Here is an 18519-nt window from a genome sequence, read left to right as displayed (position 1 = left end):
TTAAAAAGAAACTAAGATAATTTGAAAAGAAAAAACATCTATTGTTTTTCATTTTTTTCTTGAGGCAAATAGAGGTTGAGTAACTTGTCCAGGATCACACAGCTACTAAGTGGGTTGTTCTGACTTCAGGGCAGATGCTCTATGCACTGAGTCACTTAGCTGCCCCCTAAAAATCTGTTCTACATCAGAGTTCTACATCAGAATCAAAGGGTCTCACTGAAACTCAAAATTATGTAAACATTGCTAAAATAGCATTATTCTTCAATAACAAAGAGCACAGATATTTATAACTACAAATAAAAGCACCATATTTTACATACATACTGTCCCATTTACAAATTTATTTAAGAAGCACTGTGTTGCTTCATTATCATTAAGAATTCATTTACTGAAAAGAAGGTAAATCTAGGGATAGAGAAGACTATGGGTAGACAAGAGAGACTCAAGTGCTGCAGCATCTCCTTCCCATTTGCCAGTTTCACTCTCCCACACAAGTTTATAATCAAGATAGAGAATAATAAATTTAAAACAGGATGGAAATTCTCCCCAATACTTAGCAAATCTTCATGATTTAAATCCTAAGAACAAAAAACAACACAGTGGCATCAGCCAGCGACTGAAATAGGAGATATTCCCACGCAAATATGGTAATAAATGAGTCAAAGCTAAAAAATAAAAAGGACCAAAATCATGATACCAAAATTGTATATTAAAAAGACTTCGCTATGCAAAACATTTTCATTTTAAAGACACAATTCTTCTCTATTACCTACACATGATACATCTTCAGCCCATAATAACAATAAGGGCAATTTATTGAAATTTTTTTTATTTCTTTGGGATGGGAGATGTAAAAGATGTTTAAAAAAAAACCCTTTCAATTTTTGTCATATATTACAGCTCCTTGGTTTTAGTAAACAGGCTCTCCAATATAATCAAACTGCTAAAATGTATAAAGAATATTCCAGGATAAAATAAAGTCTGCAAAGGATCTGTAGAAAGTTTCAGATAAACTATGAAGTATCCTTTCAGGTTTAGGAGCTATTATTCACAAACTGAACTATAAATTATTAATAATTTGGGGTACCACTCTATATCCTCAGCTGAGGCTGGGATTCTCTTCTTGGAAATAGATCATAAAAAAGCCTCTAGATTATAAACTATTTTTCATGAACATATTCAGTTATTAGATTTACTACACTGGGCACCTGGCCTCTTAGTACAGGTTCACCAAAAAGTGGAGGGAGACTAGGTCAAACTTTGATTTAAGGAGCCCTAACTCAAATTCTGTGAATTTTAATCATCTTTTTTTTTTAGGTTGTTTTTTTTTTTGCAAGGCAAATGGGGTTAAGTGGCTTGCCCAAGGCCACACAGATAGGTAATTATTAAGTGTCTGAGACTGGATTTGAACCCAGATACTCCTGACTCCAAGGCCGGTGCTTTATCCACTACGCCACCTAGCCACCCCTTTTTAATCATCTTAATGAGGGTTCAACCTTGTTTTACTCCTGCAAAGTGATTCATAATACAATAACATCTTATCTATGACCAGAAAGCACTCTTTACTCAAAAGAAAAATTTATAAGCTTCTCTATTATCAAAACATTTTAAAAAGTAAATAAATTGTAGGAGTAATAGCAATGTTTAAATAATACTCATTCAATTGCTGCATTCAGTAGAATTCATTGCTTACATATTAGCAAAAGAGTATTAGGAAACAAACATTATTATATTGAGATGGAGGTTGCATTTGTTGAAATGGGTGATAATGAATTCATTCATCAGTATACACTGGTGTCAAAGGCAAGATTATTACAAATTTGACAAGTGCACTTGTGAAATTCTTCAACATTTCCCTACTAATTATCTTTTTTCTGGGTTTTGAAATCCCTGGTCAAATTCCATTAAAACAAAATGGAAGAAAAAACAGTTTAAATTCTTTTCCTGTGGCAGAATTTTGTTTCTTGACATAAACACAACTTAAAGATTTTTTTTGTTACATCTGGACTTTTAGTGCTGAACTTTAAGGTTATATTTACCTAGAGAGTAAAGCTTTGTTTTCTCTATTTGCTACATAGTTAGGAAACTATAGTTTTCTAAAGTATAGCATAGACAACAACCGAATGTTCAAATAAGTGTATACTAATGAATTCAATTCACTAAAAATTTGATTTTTATACAACATCTCAGTGATAATGGCAAACAGCCATCTCAGAAATTTGTAGTTCTAATTTCAATGAAATAGTTCAATAACAGTTTATGCTGACTGGCTGGCTATTTAAAAGGAGCCAATAATTTAAGTCAACCAAAAAAACAACTAAATTTCCCTTACCATGTTAATTACGAAATTCAATTTTTTTAAAGCACAAAAATTCAATTTTAACTCTACTTAAATTCTTTACTTTCTATGCAATTACTAATAAGAAATCATGTACAATATTAGTAGATGAATTAATGAGTTTTCTTTAATTGAATGGTTTCATGAATGGCAGCAATGGAATGAACTGTATCAAAACATTTTTTTTTAAAAAGAAAATTATTCTTCAATAGTGGCAAAAAAAGTATAAATTGTCTGGTTAGTGTTCAAACATGTTACCTTATTCAAGCTGTTAGAAATAAAAATAATATATCTAATTTTGTGCAGTCCCATTACTTCTTTTGTTGCTGCTGTTAGTGAAAAATCAGTAAAGTGCTTGGTCCCGAATCCTGCACTGTAACACTGTAACCTACCCTAATAGAGAGGAACTATCCTGGCTCTGAGGAAAAAAATCAACCTCTCCCTTCTCTGACCCTATGGAAAAGAAGCCAGGCTGCCATGACAACCTTTGTTCCAAACAGCTTTCCACCGTGCCATCCTGAAGAAATCTAGGGTTCAGTACAGCTGCCGTGCCAGATGCAGATAAAATACAGACCTCTTCACTGGAAGAGAAAAAAATTACATATGTATTTTAACAAGTAATTCAAAAGGTGATGATTTAAATACATGTCAACTTTTAAGATACTACTGAATACTATATATGGAAAAATACTATCATCAAACAAATCTTAAGAAAGGAAATTTGTTTACCAAAGAATTGGGGAGCAAGTGGAAGTTTCTTTAGTATCAAGAATTATTCACCAAACATAATTTATAAAGCAATACGCAGTTTTACTTAAAACTTGACAGAAAAAGAAGTACATTATATTTCTAAAATATTAGCAGTAGCAAATTGCATTGTAAATTCAGGAATAAGTACATTTAAAATTTATTAAAATAATTCAAGAAAGTTCAAATTAGCATAAACTCCTAAGATATTAAATTCAAATAGAATAAAAGAATTATTAAAATTCTCTACTTGAACTACATATTAAAGATATAAAACCTTGTTTAAATTATAGGAAAATAAAATTCTACAAAAAATTATGATATTTTAGTAATTATATATAAAATTTAACTTAGGAAATAGATATTTAAATGTAGACATTGCTAGGAAAAATATATTTAGGCTCAGCCTGAAGGATACATAAATATAAGATCATAGTTCATAAATACATAGAGTATGGAAAGCTTATCTCTAATTAAACCTCCTTACTTTACATTCAAAGAAACAAGTCCTACTTTATTTTTTGCAAGGTTACATTGCTAGGAATTGACAAAGTTAGTATTTAAATCCAAGCCTTCTGATACCAAATCCAAAATTTTTTCCAATATCGATTCTTCAAATGCATTACTATTTAAGCAAAGGTTTTTAAATGCTAGCTTCAACATCTTTTACACAAAATTTATACATATTAAGGGCTGTCCTGGCTTTATTCTGAAGCATCTCTATAGTTGTCTCAAGTTTTGGGCCTATTCAAAAGATAGAAGAGAAATAGTTATGGCATTTAGAAACTCAGACTATAAGTATGATTTACCAAATACTAGTTGATTCACTGTAGCCCACTACAGCATGACAGCCTAATGCTTTTGCATGAGATTTTATTTCTTGTCTGATTTCTGCCCACCAAGCATCTCGAGTTTCTGGTTCATCTGAAAAACAAATAATAAATCAGTTTGTAATTTTGGGGCATAAGACCTATAAAGTGTCATGTTAACTAATCTGAATAAGCACACTAAAAGGCATGGGAGTACTGTCATAGAATAAATAATATGATCTATATATTTGAAATCCAATACTTTGTTTTTATTATCTTATTTTGTTTGACACTTGTCTGAAAATAAATTAGTCCTATAAATTTTTCACTAGTATTGAGTCACCAAGTAGAAATATATCTTCTTACATACCTTAAAAGTACAGATACAACAGGTTCCAAACTCAAAACTTAGGCGTTAAAATCTATGTCCCAAGAGAATACCTTGTATGGCACTTTCACACTGGTCAGGATTATGCAGATCTGGCACCTTTTTTAATTTTTTTTAACCATTTTGGGAATGAATGTAAGGAATATGAATTAGGAAATAGATTTTCAGTGATAAGAATGATATATAAAACACCCTAAAACAAAGTCCTTCTTTTCTGGTAAAAGATATACCAATGTTAATTGAAAAGAAGCCATCCTTATTAAAAAAAAAAAAAAAGTGGGATCTAAAACAGAGAGAAAAAAAGACTGAATAATACAAAAAACTTGTACTAAAAAAATTACACCAATAATTTGGTTAACTTGGAAAATGAGATTTTAATTATGACACAATGAACTTTATTTGTTGGTCACACTCACAAAATGTTTTGAAATTACAGAATTGTGCCTATCTTCAAGGTTGTACATATTGCAAGTGATGACAAGGTGTTCAGTGTCTACTCTTCAAAGAACATTCAAATATCCTATCTGTTACAAATTTATCTATGCCAAGCTTGCATTTAACATGATATAACCGGTGAGTACCAGCTGACAAGAACACTCAATTTTAGTAAAAGATGATACAAGCAAAAATTGACTAAAACATTATTTCATTGTTTCCATTTATGGCTGTGCTCATGAATGAACAATGTGTATGGAAAAAACAAATCAAACCTTTCTAGATAATGTGCTAACTAAATCTCTCTTTGAAGCTCTTCCATATTAAAAAGTTTTATATCAACTCAACCTAAGTATACATCTAAGAGTGCTTACTGTGTGCAGAGAACAGTAGCATTTGGCAGTAATTAAGATTCAAAACTCATATAATATACATATTTCCATTTAGGAGCAATTGTCTATGCCTAATTCTTAAAATATATTTTCGCTTCCAAAAGTAAATAAAGAAAAGTATGCCTCAATACCCAGTGACAAAGAGGGAGAAGTAGTAGTATATTCACTATTAGAAAACTGTAGAAATCAAAACACACACACATACATACAAAAAAAATTAAATAACTTTTTCTAGATTACACAGTAGAATGATATGACAATTTTTCTCCTTGGGAAACAGAAGGTTGAGGTAAGTGAAGAAATAATGGCCAAAGTCACAAAGGATATCAGTTAGAGCTTGAATTAAGTTTCTGGATATTTAGATTTATACAATTTCTTTTAGGGGAAAAAAAAAGAAAGAAATGAAGATCCCCAAGAAGTTGAAAAAGGGGTCAAAACAGGATAGGAAAATAGAGAAGGAAAAAAGATGAAAGGCTGAAATGTTGGAGCTATCAAATCATGGGATAATTAGGTAGAACACTGTACTCATATGTTACACACACTGTGGCTATTAGAGAAACTCCTCCTGAAATGAGATTTAAATACAAATAGGCAGTACATAAGTATATTTATCAATACACTCTAACTCTCCTAAGACTTTTTTTGTTTCCTCCACTTTTCTATTATGGAATTTTAACATCTAAGAAAATGATTCTGGTGTCTAATTTAATCTTACATAAAATTCTACGTTTAAAAAAATCAGGAAAGGTAGTAAAAGTATAATTCAGCTCAAGCACCAGATATGGCTAACTAAAATTACATGTAAATGAATTTTAATACATTGAATCATTTTAAGTGCATTGGGGCTCTTATTTTTTAAAAATGCAGGATAAAACTTTTATAATACAAAGAATCACTGCAAAATTTATATGCAGATATGAATTTTTACATAAAATATTTGCTATCTAAAATAACACATTATAATTGATTTTTTTTCGAAAAAGATGCAAGATTTTTTAAAAATCAGATTTGAGTAGAGGATGTTGTATTTTAATTTCAATTTATAAACTTGAATGTTATATTTTTAAATGACTAGTAAATCTAAATTTAAAAGTGTGTGTCATTACTTTGATCTAAGTACACACATAACATAGAATATATAAACACACTTAACTTACCTTAGTATTAATGCATAAAAATCATCACACAATTAAACCAAAGACTATGACATTGTAAGTGGTTAATACAAACACTGAATGCAGTGTGAATGCAGCATTCGTATTTTTCTTACAAATATAGTAACAAGCAGCCTTTATTTTGACACATGAGCCACAAAATTCCACATGGGGATGCCACTGTAATATTTACAAATTTAGTAATGCTAAGGATTTACATAACAGAGGAGCTAAGGAAGCAGGATGGCATGTGTCACACTTCAAAGGGCTTCTTTAATTTTATTTGTGGCTGAAGCAAAAGCTTAAAGAACAAAGGGTTTTTGCAAAGCAGATTTAGCAGACAGTAGCCAGAAACAGTGGATATTTTGGCGCATGCTTGGATCAGGTGACAGTACAGACTGAGAACTATGGCAGCTCACTGAAATGGTTACAGAAAGTAATGGCCCTCGACTCTAGGTGAAAGCAAGGCAAGCATACAGTATGTAGCACTCAATCACAGGTTTTTCTAGTATTGCTGGTGGTTACTTTAGCAAAAATTATCTCAAACTTTAAGCAATAAATTGGAGAGGATTAATTCTTTATCTATTATATCTATGTTCATTTAAAATAGTAAACTCATTTATTTAGTATTAAAGCAAAGTTTTAACTTTGTTCAAAATCTACATTATGTTTAGACCAAAGTGAGCTATAAAAACATTGTTAATTAGGTTCTACCTAATTTACTAAAGACTAAAGTTCAGAAGGACCTGGTATCCTGAAACTGAAAATATTAAAATCTTAAAAACTAAGAGTTGAATTTCTTCTCAAAGATGTATTCAAAAATTTTAATATAGGGCACAAAGAGTTTAAGCTGAAAATTTAAAAAATACAAAACTCTGGAATTACCAATAAAAATGATTCTGGTAATCACATGCCATGTGTGAAGTTTTTGAAACTTCATTTTAAAGGGATAACTGAGATGGGATTTAGAGCTATAAGGCAAAGAAATTTCCCTCAACATAAAACCACCTTCCTACTAGAGATTTATAATTTAATAAAAATAATGAATAAATGTCAGTATCTTTTAATAATTAAAGGTTTCCTTTTTCTAATTATTTCTGGTATTTTGTGGTTTTCTTCCATAAAACTTATAGATTATTTTAATATCACTTTTCTGATATAGAGATGAACTATGCTATAATTCAATTTTTCATCTCTTTGTAAGATGAAACAAAACTGGATGGACAAAACTGCATTATCATTATCATTACAATGAATTCAACTTTGCCAAAGTTGAATCTTTAGATTACAGTTATAATTGGGGCTTTATCTTGCCATTTTGGAAGAAATAATCCTAAGCAATGATTTTGAAACTGATAAAATTTTCTAATAAGATACCACTTGGCTGAGCAGTAAAGTGGAGACACTTTTATATAAGGCACATTTTTTTTTCATTATCCAACATTTATTAAGTGGATTATCACAGGGGTAAACAAACAGTTTGAATTACTCTGTCCTAAAGAAGCTTGTAATTTGGTTTGGAAACAAAAAAGGGGAACTGACCAGTCACCCTATTCAACCTGATTTGGAATAGAGCAAGAAGGTGAAAGAGATGATAATAGGATAAAGTGAACATTTTAAATGGGAGCCTCTTCCTCTCCTGTACATTTGAAAGAATGAATTCAACATAAAACTCAGTTTAAAAGGAATGTGTACACTGCACCAAGATGAAATGACAAATTGTCAACAAAGAGCCAGGCTTTAGGGCAAAGTCACAAGGGCCAAACAGTTTAGGATGCAATAGTTTAAAACTGGGGAATAATGGCAGGCAAAGAGTTTGTGAATGATTAGATATCTCTACTATTTAGGACATTTGGTCCATTCAATAATCTTATCATTTCACCTAAGAGATCATTAAATAGAATCAATTCAATTATTATTACTTATGAAGAAAAAATTCATGTACTAGATGATGAATTTATTCCATTTAAAAATTCTATTCATGTAATATAGATAATACATTTATCTCATTTTAATAAATAGTTCCTTACATTCATGGAAATAATTTTCCAAATATGTAAAATGAAGATTTGAGAATTTCAAAACAACCTAATTCTTATTTAATAAATTCTATATAACTGTATAAAAGTACAAAGTAAGATACACATTTCAGAAATGTCACTTGAAACTCCAACAAATTAAACCAAATTCAATACATTTAGGTTGATAAATTAATCTGTACATTCAAAGAACAAGCTTGATTTTTTTTAATGAGTTAACTTATGTTTTATTAGAATTCAGTACTATTATTTTTAAAGACACACTTTTGAATCTTCTTTTTTTCTAGATTTTGTCAGTTCATATGGAAGGAAGAGAGCAAGATAATAATATTCTAGAACAATATTTTTCAACTTAAGATCATACATCTAAATTTTTTCTCTATTGGTCTAGAAAGTCAATAATTACACTTCAGTAGGAAAGTAGGAAAGGGATTGAATTAAAGTGAGATGTATCCTAAACCCCATCATCTACCCTAATATGTAATGTTGAAGAAATTTCAAAAATCTCTTGTAATGTAGAAAATTTCAAAAATGTCTTCCAAAGCACAAGACAATCTATCTAAAGTCTAAAATATTGTTGACTGTAGAAGTTAACATGTACATTTTAATTAAAAAAACCAAAAACAACACACCTTAAAAAAGCTAGAAACTCTCAATGAGAAACAGAGGAAAGAAAATTCTAACCTTTTCCCCACACCCTAAAACACTATTAAAAAAGGAATTTTTAAAGCCTTACGATCATCACTGTAACTTGTGCTATACTCTATGAAAATATCATCTAGTACAAATCATCTAATGGACTGAAGAAACTACAGATTATCCCTGCACTCTCAAAAATTTTTAGTGAATCCAATTTTCTATTCACAGAAAAACTTTCCAATTAAACTTTCCAGATAGCATGATGGCCAAATCCATTTAACATATGAGAAAAAAATGAGTTCTTGGAAATTCAGTGCTCTAAGATAATTTTTATAATTTTCTTTTAAAAAAAAACTTTCGTTGACACTTCAACAAGATAGCAATCTTCTTGAAGTCAATCCATATGTTCTACTGGATCTTTGTCCATTCAAGTCCGCACATGGCAGATGCTTATGTCACTCTCATGCAGACCCGCATGCTTTATTGTCTTCTACTTCAGGGATTCTTTAAGCTGTCAAAATCATTGCCCATTTCAAGTTTCTGGGCATAAAAGGGAACAGAAGGTTGGCAGAGAACCAAAAGTTGACCAGCTTAAAATCTCATGCTGACTTTCTAACAAATTTAAATCAGAACCAGAATTAAAGCTCAATTTCCATTCTTGTATTTTCACTACTACAATACTACCTCTGTCTATATGTATTTTCATAAAAAGAACTTTATTAGCAACAGAAAACTAATATGAGGGGTATGAGACAAAAACTTTATCTCCTATCAATGTCATTTCTCCTCCTAAATCTTTTCATTCTAATACTACTATTCTTTTTGGTCAATTCTTTCACTATCATCCCATAATTGGTTGTTCTCTGATTAACCCCTATTCAATATCACCTTCCTAAAATTAGGGACTGAGTAAATGATGCCTTTCTATTCAAATATAATTTTAAATGTAACAGAAAAAAGAGAAGAATGGACTTAGGCCTTTTAGAGAAAGGGACTTAAAACAAGCTAGGAGCAGCCTGCTGAAGTTATTAAAGTAATTTTTACACCAACTTGAGCTTCAAAGACCAAGGAAGAAAGCAAAAGAAAAAAAAGGTTAGGTAGAAATTCTGAGCAAAGAGAATCCAAGATACTGTACCTGCGGACTAAATGAGTAGAGGTAATAAAGTTCTCTTCTGGTCAAAAGAAAAAGATGAATAACAAAAAATATAGTTCTCTCATGCAAAATAGGAAGAGAAAAAACAGAGAGCTGATGAAAATCAGCCTAATTTTACTCTCAGATTTTCTTCTCAGAGTAAACAGAAAGCAATAAGGGCAACTTTTCTGTTTTGCATTGAGAACAGGGCAAAAATTACAAAAGACACATAAGCAATCTTGGAGCAGGGAGAAGAATACAAGGAGTTTCCATAAAAAAAAAAATGAGTTCTATTAGGCAACAGTAATAACTGAGGAAGGTGAAAAGACATCAAATTGAATCTCAGATAAATGCTTTAATTTTGGTCTCAGTTTTATCTTCTTTTAAGAAATGTACATGAATGTTTGTCACTAGACTAACAGGACTTAATTGGCATGCTTCATTTTAATACTTTTTTAAAACAAAGTTTGTTCTTTGCTTAAGGAACACATTTGCTATCTAATGGATCTATAAAGATAAAGATATATGTAGATATACACTAAATGCTTTGATTTTATCATAGAGGCTTTGGAAAAGTTGAGCTGGTTGTCCCCACACAAGTTAGGTATACTGTCCACAAATCAGAACCCCCGGCAAATGCCATCTATCGGCTCAAGTTCTAAGGCCTCAGTCGACCATCTGAGCTCCCCATTACAAATCTCTTCTCTAACCAGACAAAACATGAACCTTCTATACAACTAAGTTCAATTGTTCTCTTTTTTACCTGCCATATAAGCGATGCTCACTTTTAAAACCTAAGTCGTGTTGATTTTAACTTCTCCTCTCTTCTTGCCACCAATCTAAAAATTCTATACTTCCTTTAAGCCTCAGATTTGTACTAATTCTCTTACTAGGTCACAATGGCCTTTCTCATCTCTGAATTCCTATAACAACTGTACCACATAACACAATGCTTTACTGTTGATATTCAATAAATGTTAACTATTTAATCAAACATAGTACAATGGATAATAGTCTGGGTTTGAAGTCAACAAGATCAGTGGTAGGGGCAGCTAGGTGGCATAGTGGATAAAGCATCAGCCCTGGAGTCAGGAGTACCTGGGTTCAAATCTGGTCTCAGAAACTTAATAATTACCTAGCCATGTGGCCTTGGGCAAGCCACTTAACCCCATTTGCCTTGCAAAAAAAAAACCTAAAAAAACAAGATTAAGTGGTTCAAGTTCTACCTGTGACCCTTGGCAGGCAATTTAACCTCTCTGTGCTCAGGGCAAATCTCTAAGACTACAGAGCTACAGATAATGTACCTTATAGCTGGCAGAAGAAATTTTTCCCTGACAGAGCTCCCTGGACTAATGAAATCACAAATTCTGTCCAAAACACCACAAAGTGAATCCATTCATTATCAATCAATTCTATCTAGAGTAAATAGTCTATGTATTTTTGTTTTCAAATTTATTTCACTTCCTACTTATAATACTTCATTCATACAATGCTGAATACATAAAATAACATCAATAATACTGCAATACTTGAAGATCTGGAATTTTGCTAATTTATGTGTTCTCTCCACAAACATATAATGTAACTTCTCAACTCTTTAGTAGATAAGTCACGAATTGTCATGACAAAAAACATCACCTGTTAGTCAATACTCTGATAATTAGTTTCTGAATTTAGAGGTGTGGTCTCAGATAAGAGATACCCCAGACTTATGTGGCTTTTTGGCTTTTTTGGCTTAATTAGATTCTTTAAGAGAACCTGTTAAGAGTCAGTGGGGATTGTCTCTCTAGGTTCCAGGTCAACTCCACACTACAAAGAGAGTTATGGAGGAATGCTTCTACTAAGAGCACCACATATTTCTTTAGCATTTTACAAATGCTAAAATTTTACAAAACTACCCCCAAGGGAGAGGTAAAAGAAGTACTATATATTTAATGGATGAAGAAACTGAGGTCAAACTGTGGTAGTAATTTTTAAGCTCAATTTTTGAAATCAACCCTAAATCTGCCTAAAACAGGGTTTTTCAACAAATGTCTTCAATGTTGCTGTTCTAAGGCCGCTGCACTTTACTATTCGTTAACTTTAACAGACCTTTTGATAGGGAAAAAACTTTGGGCTCAAAAATTGAATCTTCTGCTCCCTCTATATCCCCTGCTCTGATCAGGTTGGTTATTCTTACTGTTTTATTCTCAAACTTTTGTTTGTGCTTTTTCCTTCACTGCAATACTGAAAACTTCCCATGTCTATTTCTTCCAGGACTCAGACTTTGTACCCAAACTGACTTCATGATTTTTAAATTATTTTTCCACTATCTAGACTGGGAAGTCAGAGAGAAGGAAGAAGAGATTCAGCACCAAGAACAGGATCCACAGAAGTTAACTTCCTCCATCACATCACTTGCTTGGCAGGATGGCTAACAATACAAGCATTTTCAATAGTTAATGCCAAAAATCCAGCAGCAAGACCAGAAAGAACACATTAAATCTCTCTTTCTCCATCTCTGAAAGAGATTTCCTGCCCCTCTATCCCTGATCACCCTGGAAAAGACAGTAAGTTTCATTCCTGCTTTTCTGCAGTATTTTTCTCTAAAGTAAGGAATTTTTGTTTGTACTATCGGTATAGTTTTCATAAACTAATGAGGGAAAGGGACAAAGGGAAGCAGATAAAGTCAGGAACTATAAAAATCTCAAGAGATTTTGCACCTAATTAAAACTCTAATAAGAATTTAAAGAACAATCTGGGGTTGATTTCGATAAGTATGATCATCTCTAAAGAGGCATATCGAAGCAGATTCTAACATACTGCATTACAAACACTAACAAAATTTAAGGTTTCTTTTTAAAGTTTCATTCTGATATTTACAAAATCTGTGGTTAGAAATGTAGTCATATGTCATTCTTTAGCATGTGAAAACTAAATTAATAAGTGATTTATTTGGAAAAATTTCCATAACACACTGAATTAATTCCTTTAACAGAAATCAAAATCTGTAGCATGTATTATCCTGATGTTTATTAACATGGTCAATTCCTGTTTATCTGTAGGAATATATGGCATACAGCTTCCAAAAATCTATCAGAAAGTAACGGCATAAAACATAAAAAATAAGTAATTTATATGTACTTGTGAAATACATTTTTCCCCAGCAAACTGATTTACAAGTATTTTTCAAAGAATGACTATAAAAATTACTTTAAATTTTCTGAGCACATCACTACCAGCAAGAAAGAAAGCTTTATGAAATACTTCAATCAAAAGATTATTATGTGTAAAAGTTAAAATTAAAATCCTTTTTTAAAGCTTTCTCCACTTTTACTCCTGATTTATATTCTATTTAGCCCATCACCCATTACTTGTCTCATTTGCCTTAGTTACTTGATTACTGAGACAGATTCATTAATTAATTTTTAAATGTTAAGATATAGTGCTTCCTCCAATCACTGTACTCCCAAATTCTATTGTAACCCTTTTATAGTACCAGTTATACCCGCCCCCTTAATTCCTTAAGGACTAGAATAAACTAAATTTTCACAAAGTATGTTTCCTTTCTTTCTACTTTATTCAAATTCCATCACAATTGAAAAGATCACCCTGCTTGTCCAAAAACCTTCAGATTTTCTAGTTCTTTAAATTATGTCCTGATTGGCTGATTCTTAATGCCCACAAACTACTTTTCCCTGGTCCCTATATTCACTGTACCCATCATTTTCTTGTATTTTTAAATTTTTCCTCTCATATTTTTCTTCTAATGTGAAACAAACATCTAATTATATTTCCTCATCAGCCACTTCAGAATTTTTGAAGGTCCTGTTAACCTCTTAGGTGACCTCAGTTTTGATTTACATAAAATGAAGGTGCCTGATTATGGGACCTTTACAATCTATTCTAGATTTAAAATCCTTTATTTTTATATAAAAAATCAATTATTCCCAGCATATGAAGTAGGAGAAATGAAATTCTGAAGATGTGGGTATGATTTCAATGAGGAAATAATATACTAAAGGACCATATTCATTATAGGATCAGTATTTGCTTTCTAACATGCAGAGGTCAGACTCTCATGAATGAAAACAATGGAATCCTGCCTCATTGTGATGTACTTTTACAGCCCATACCATGCCCTAAGGGAGTCTGCTTATTAAAAACTAATTCCTTACTTCTCCAAGTGAATTTATTTATTGTTTTATCTATGGCTTTTAAACTAGAGTCTACAAACTCTTAAATAATTCAGTGAATATATTTATTTCTTTTTTTTTAAACATAGCTCATAGGATCATAAACCTTAGAGTTGGAAGAGATCACAGACCTCATCTAACCCTAACCCTAATTTTACAGAAGAAACTGAGGCCCAAAGAGAGCTTGACTGACCTTCCAAGACCACATAAAATTACATAGTTGAGGCAGGATTTCAACATAGATGATGATTTCAAGATCAGTGCTCTTTAGTCCATCTCATAACTGCTTTAAAGATACTATAAATTATTTGTAAAGTCTCACTCTTGCTTAAAATTGTAAAAAAAAAAGCTGCATTATAAATGTAACCACAGCATTTTCACAAAGATTATTTCCTTTGCTTCTTAAAACATACCTATGAGAAGACAGGGAAGAACTTATGTCCATTTTACAGACATGAAAATGAGTTCAAGGAGGCTAATGCCTTGAAATCCCAAGCCAGTAAAAGATAAGAGTCCAGAACAGAATTCAAGTCTTCCTTCTACTTCCATGAGAATTCTTTCCATGAGGTAACACTGGCTCTTATGGTTTAAAAAGAGCATATTCTAATTCATCATTACCGAATAAATTCAGTTTCATATTTTAAATTCCTCGTACTTAATTCATGATAAATTTTTAAAAACGTTTTTCCACTGAAACCTTAACAATTTTGTAAAATTAGAAAATGCCATCTAACTATTATGTATTTAGCTATTTTTATGCTAATCAAAGTGAGAGCATGCTAGCAAAAATTGAGACAGGAAACCATTTTCCTAAAGATTTGCCAATGAATGCAGTCTAGGCTTGCAAATTGATTACAATTCTCCTACTAGACTGAATTTAGGCAAATCCGCATGATGAATAGGCAATTTGTGTAGCCTACAAGTCATACATGCATTACTTACTTCAGATTTGAATCCTGGACCCCTAAGACAAAAAAAAAACACTCTTCAATAAAGAAAATGTTATGGGACATATTCTAATATCCTAAAAAACTTTTTACTGATATATCTTATGACATGAAATTTAAAAAACTATATAAGATTTTTAGGTAAAGTATCAATATGTGAAACTTAATCATGACTAATGATTTTATCACCTCACAGCTTCTAAGGAAAAGAAAGGATGATAGAAATGTCCTAAGTTAAGTATTGTTAAAATATCAAATATTTAAATAATTTTACTTGATAAGAACAAAAATATATTCATTTTTATTCTAGACAATATCATCATCTGTGAAGCTTTCTCTTCCACCATCTTATCTTAAGGCTATAAGAGAGATTTTTCAGTTTCCCAAAATATATTCTTATGTAAAATTTCCTCTAAAGAAAAAAAGGGATCTCCATTCACAAGAAAAAAAAAATCCAGTAAAGGAAAACAGAAGGATTTAGTCCACAAAATTTCTGTTTCTGATTTCTCAAACTTTTGTTTACTTCTGGAAAAGTAATCAAAATTGTTACAGTGTTCAATTTTTTGATGTTGCAAAAAACATTTTTTGAAATAGAAACAGCAAACTTCATTCTAAATCTATTTTATATTTTAGAATGATAAAAACTGATATTTCAAGTATATAACATCTTTAACATGTGCCTTAAATTATGTTAATATGTGCCTAAACTTATTAAGTTTTTTTGAAAGAATCATATACTTTTTGTAGAGAATACCCCAAATTACATTAAAGATAATTTTAGGATATTAGTCTGAAAATTGTATATTTAAGAACTCCACAGTTTTAAAATTTTCTATTTTGCTTTGTTTCAGTTAATTCATTTGAAAGAATCAATTCAACTTTAAATGGCAATTGAACTGTTTGAGTTTGAAAGCTGGGTAAAAATCCCACAGGGATTTTTAAAGTAAATTATTTTTATAACTACTCATTCTTTTACTTATTGAAAAGGTGATAACATTTATAAAATAATCAAATGAATCTGCAAATAATCTTAATTTAGAACTGAAAAAAATAAAATGGATGGCTCAGCCTTTCAGAATAAAATTAGTTAAAAAATTAACAGATTTTTACTAAAGGATAACAGATTCTAATATTGCTTTTCTGAGAAAAGCTATAGGTAATGTATGTACATTTATAGTTGTATTGCAAAAATTATTAACATAATGGAATTTGCACACCTAATTAATCAAAAAATTTCTAAAAACTTCACTGAGCTGCCATAATTTTTGTCAGCATATGTAGTACTGAATGACTAATAAAATACCTGAATTGAAACTATTCCAGTCTAGCAGTTTGTAAGATCTTGTGTTACCCATAATTCCGACAAAGGCTGAGTTCAAAACATCAAATTAGTAGATTAGTTTTAGGAGCAGAATAGTAGAAAATAAAACACTACAAACAAGAACATAATTGACAACACCATTTCACAGGAACTGGAAAGACAGACAGTAAAGTTAATTCAAAAGTTGAAATAGGGAAAAAGGCGCATGCTATAGCAATCGAAAAAATATATCCTTTATGAGGAATACCTTAATATTCAAAACTACTCCATTTTTCCCTTTGCTACACATTCTTAAATACTTATTTTCTCCATGATTTTTTTTCCAATCTTAATATTTAGTGGGTAGAGAAGGGAGAAGTGGAAAGCAGGAAAGGTTAATAGTGAAATAATTCCAAAATCACAACTTTGTAAAGCTGTATTGCCATCTTCAGAATAAAACCTCCCCTAAGTACTACCTTTGAAATAATTTCCTATATTCCCTGCTCAAGAGAAATCAGTGACTTCAATAATTCTGATAAATTAATTTGAGAGTGCAAGCAGAGCATGTTAAAATAAGCCCATGCATCTCAATCTATCATCAGTTTCTCCCTTAATGTTATCATCAATGAATGCTAATAAATTAAGATAATCAAATGTATTATAAACTAGCATTTTAACCTTTTTTATAAGGGAAGAATTTTAATAAGTACTTAAAATTTAACTTACTATCCTTGAATATGAATTCCTTTATAATGCATAATAATTGTTTATATAGTTTAAGTTTATATGTCAGTTTAATCAAAATCATATTCAATAGAAATATGAACATATATATAATATATACACACATGTGTATATATCTACATGTGTAGATATATATTTAACTTCAATTTAGTGGGTTTTTTAATTAAAGTTTTATTTTTCAAAGATGTATTCACTCTCATAGGACAGAGAGGCTAGTGAGAGGTATTCTAGTTTCACAACAAATAAACCCAGGATTAACACTATGCTGATTTAATAGCCAAAAAATATTTTCAAAGAAGAAAAGTTATCAGTGATTTGAAGATCATTAAAGCAAGATATTTTACCACATTTAGGGATGTTTGCTACATGGATGGCTAGTAGTAAACAATATAGAGATAACAATTCTTAAAAAAAACAAACTTGATGCAGGACCTACTACAGTACCTTTCACATAATAGGCACTTAATTAACATTTTTTATTTGGATTGATGCTTTAAATACAATACTTTGGCTTAAGTATCTATCCTATACATAGCTTGTTCTCCCAGGCTTCATAATTTAATCAGAGCACAGATGGTAAAACTTTAAAACAATATTTTTAACTTATAAAAGGTTTAACCAAACTTGGATTTATCCTTAAAAAATATTCTTATTGTTTCTCTGTGACTAGGTGGTAAATGTTATTGAATAAAATGTTAGTGTCAAAGTTTTTAGGCTGATATAATCTGTGACTAGCCTATGGTTGGCAAGATAAGTTTTATAAAATCTTCTAAATTCATATTTCCATTGTTTTTTATCCCAAAATATACAAGGACATAAAAATAGAGATTAGGAACTTACTATAAAAAATTGATGTACCAATATCTTTAAGAGTATTAGTATGACAAACTAATAATCTGGATATTCTACATACATATATATACATATTTACTGCTTAAACATACATATTTACTGCTTAAAGATAATGATCTCTAATCTTTTTTCCAGTTCTAACACTCTGAATATAAGTTTTTAACTAGAACAAAGGGATTTTTAAAAAAAAAACAGAAAAACAGAAGTAGGTAGGTGGGAAGAGAAGACTGATGCTTTAAAAAGATGCAGCTGCCAACCTTTTAGGCTAAATAATCCTGGCTCATGCATGCACACCCAAAGTAAATATCACTTCTCCAAAACCTTTTTTTCAGAACTACAATGCCCAATACAAAAATGTATATGTATATAATTATCTAAGTATTTCTATTTTGCTCTCCGAAAATTAAAAATAACCCAAACAACAATGA

The 18519-nt window shown here is 30.8% G+C and overlaps 1 protein-coding gene across 16 annotated transcripts in view; it reads right to left on the bottom strand.

Annotated features, from left to right (window-relative positions):
- Positions 1–18519, bottom strand: part of C2CD5 (C2 calcium dependent domain containing 5) — a 131290-nt gene that overhangs the window by 68683 nt on the left and 44088 nt on the right. For 9 of the 16 annotated variants that reach the window (XM_074194270.1, XM_074194276.1, XM_074194277.1 and 6 more), the window contains 2 exons: positions 3895–4009; positions 2731–2919 (listed from right to left, as the gene is read on the bottom strand). In XM_074194270.1, coding sequence (XP_074050371.1) covers positions 2731–2919; positions 3895–4009 — 304 coding nt within the window. The remainder of the gene's footprint in view (positions 1–2730; positions 2920–3894; positions 4010–18519) is intronic. The other 7 variants (XM_074194275.1, XM_074194279.1, XM_074194281.1 and 4 more) reach the window with 2 other exon arrangements.

The sequence above is a fragment of the Macrotis lagotis genome, chromosome 7 (genome assembly GCF_037893015.1).
Source record: "Macrotis lagotis isolate mMagLag1 chromosome 7, bilby.v1.9.chrom.fasta, whole genome shotgun sequence".
NCBI lineage: Eukaryota > Metazoa > Chordata > Mammalia > Peramelemorphia > Peramelidae > Macrotis > Macrotis lagotis.
The sequence above is the reverse complement of the archived record's forward strand: the minus strand, read 5'-3'. Positions and strand labels throughout refer to the sequence as shown.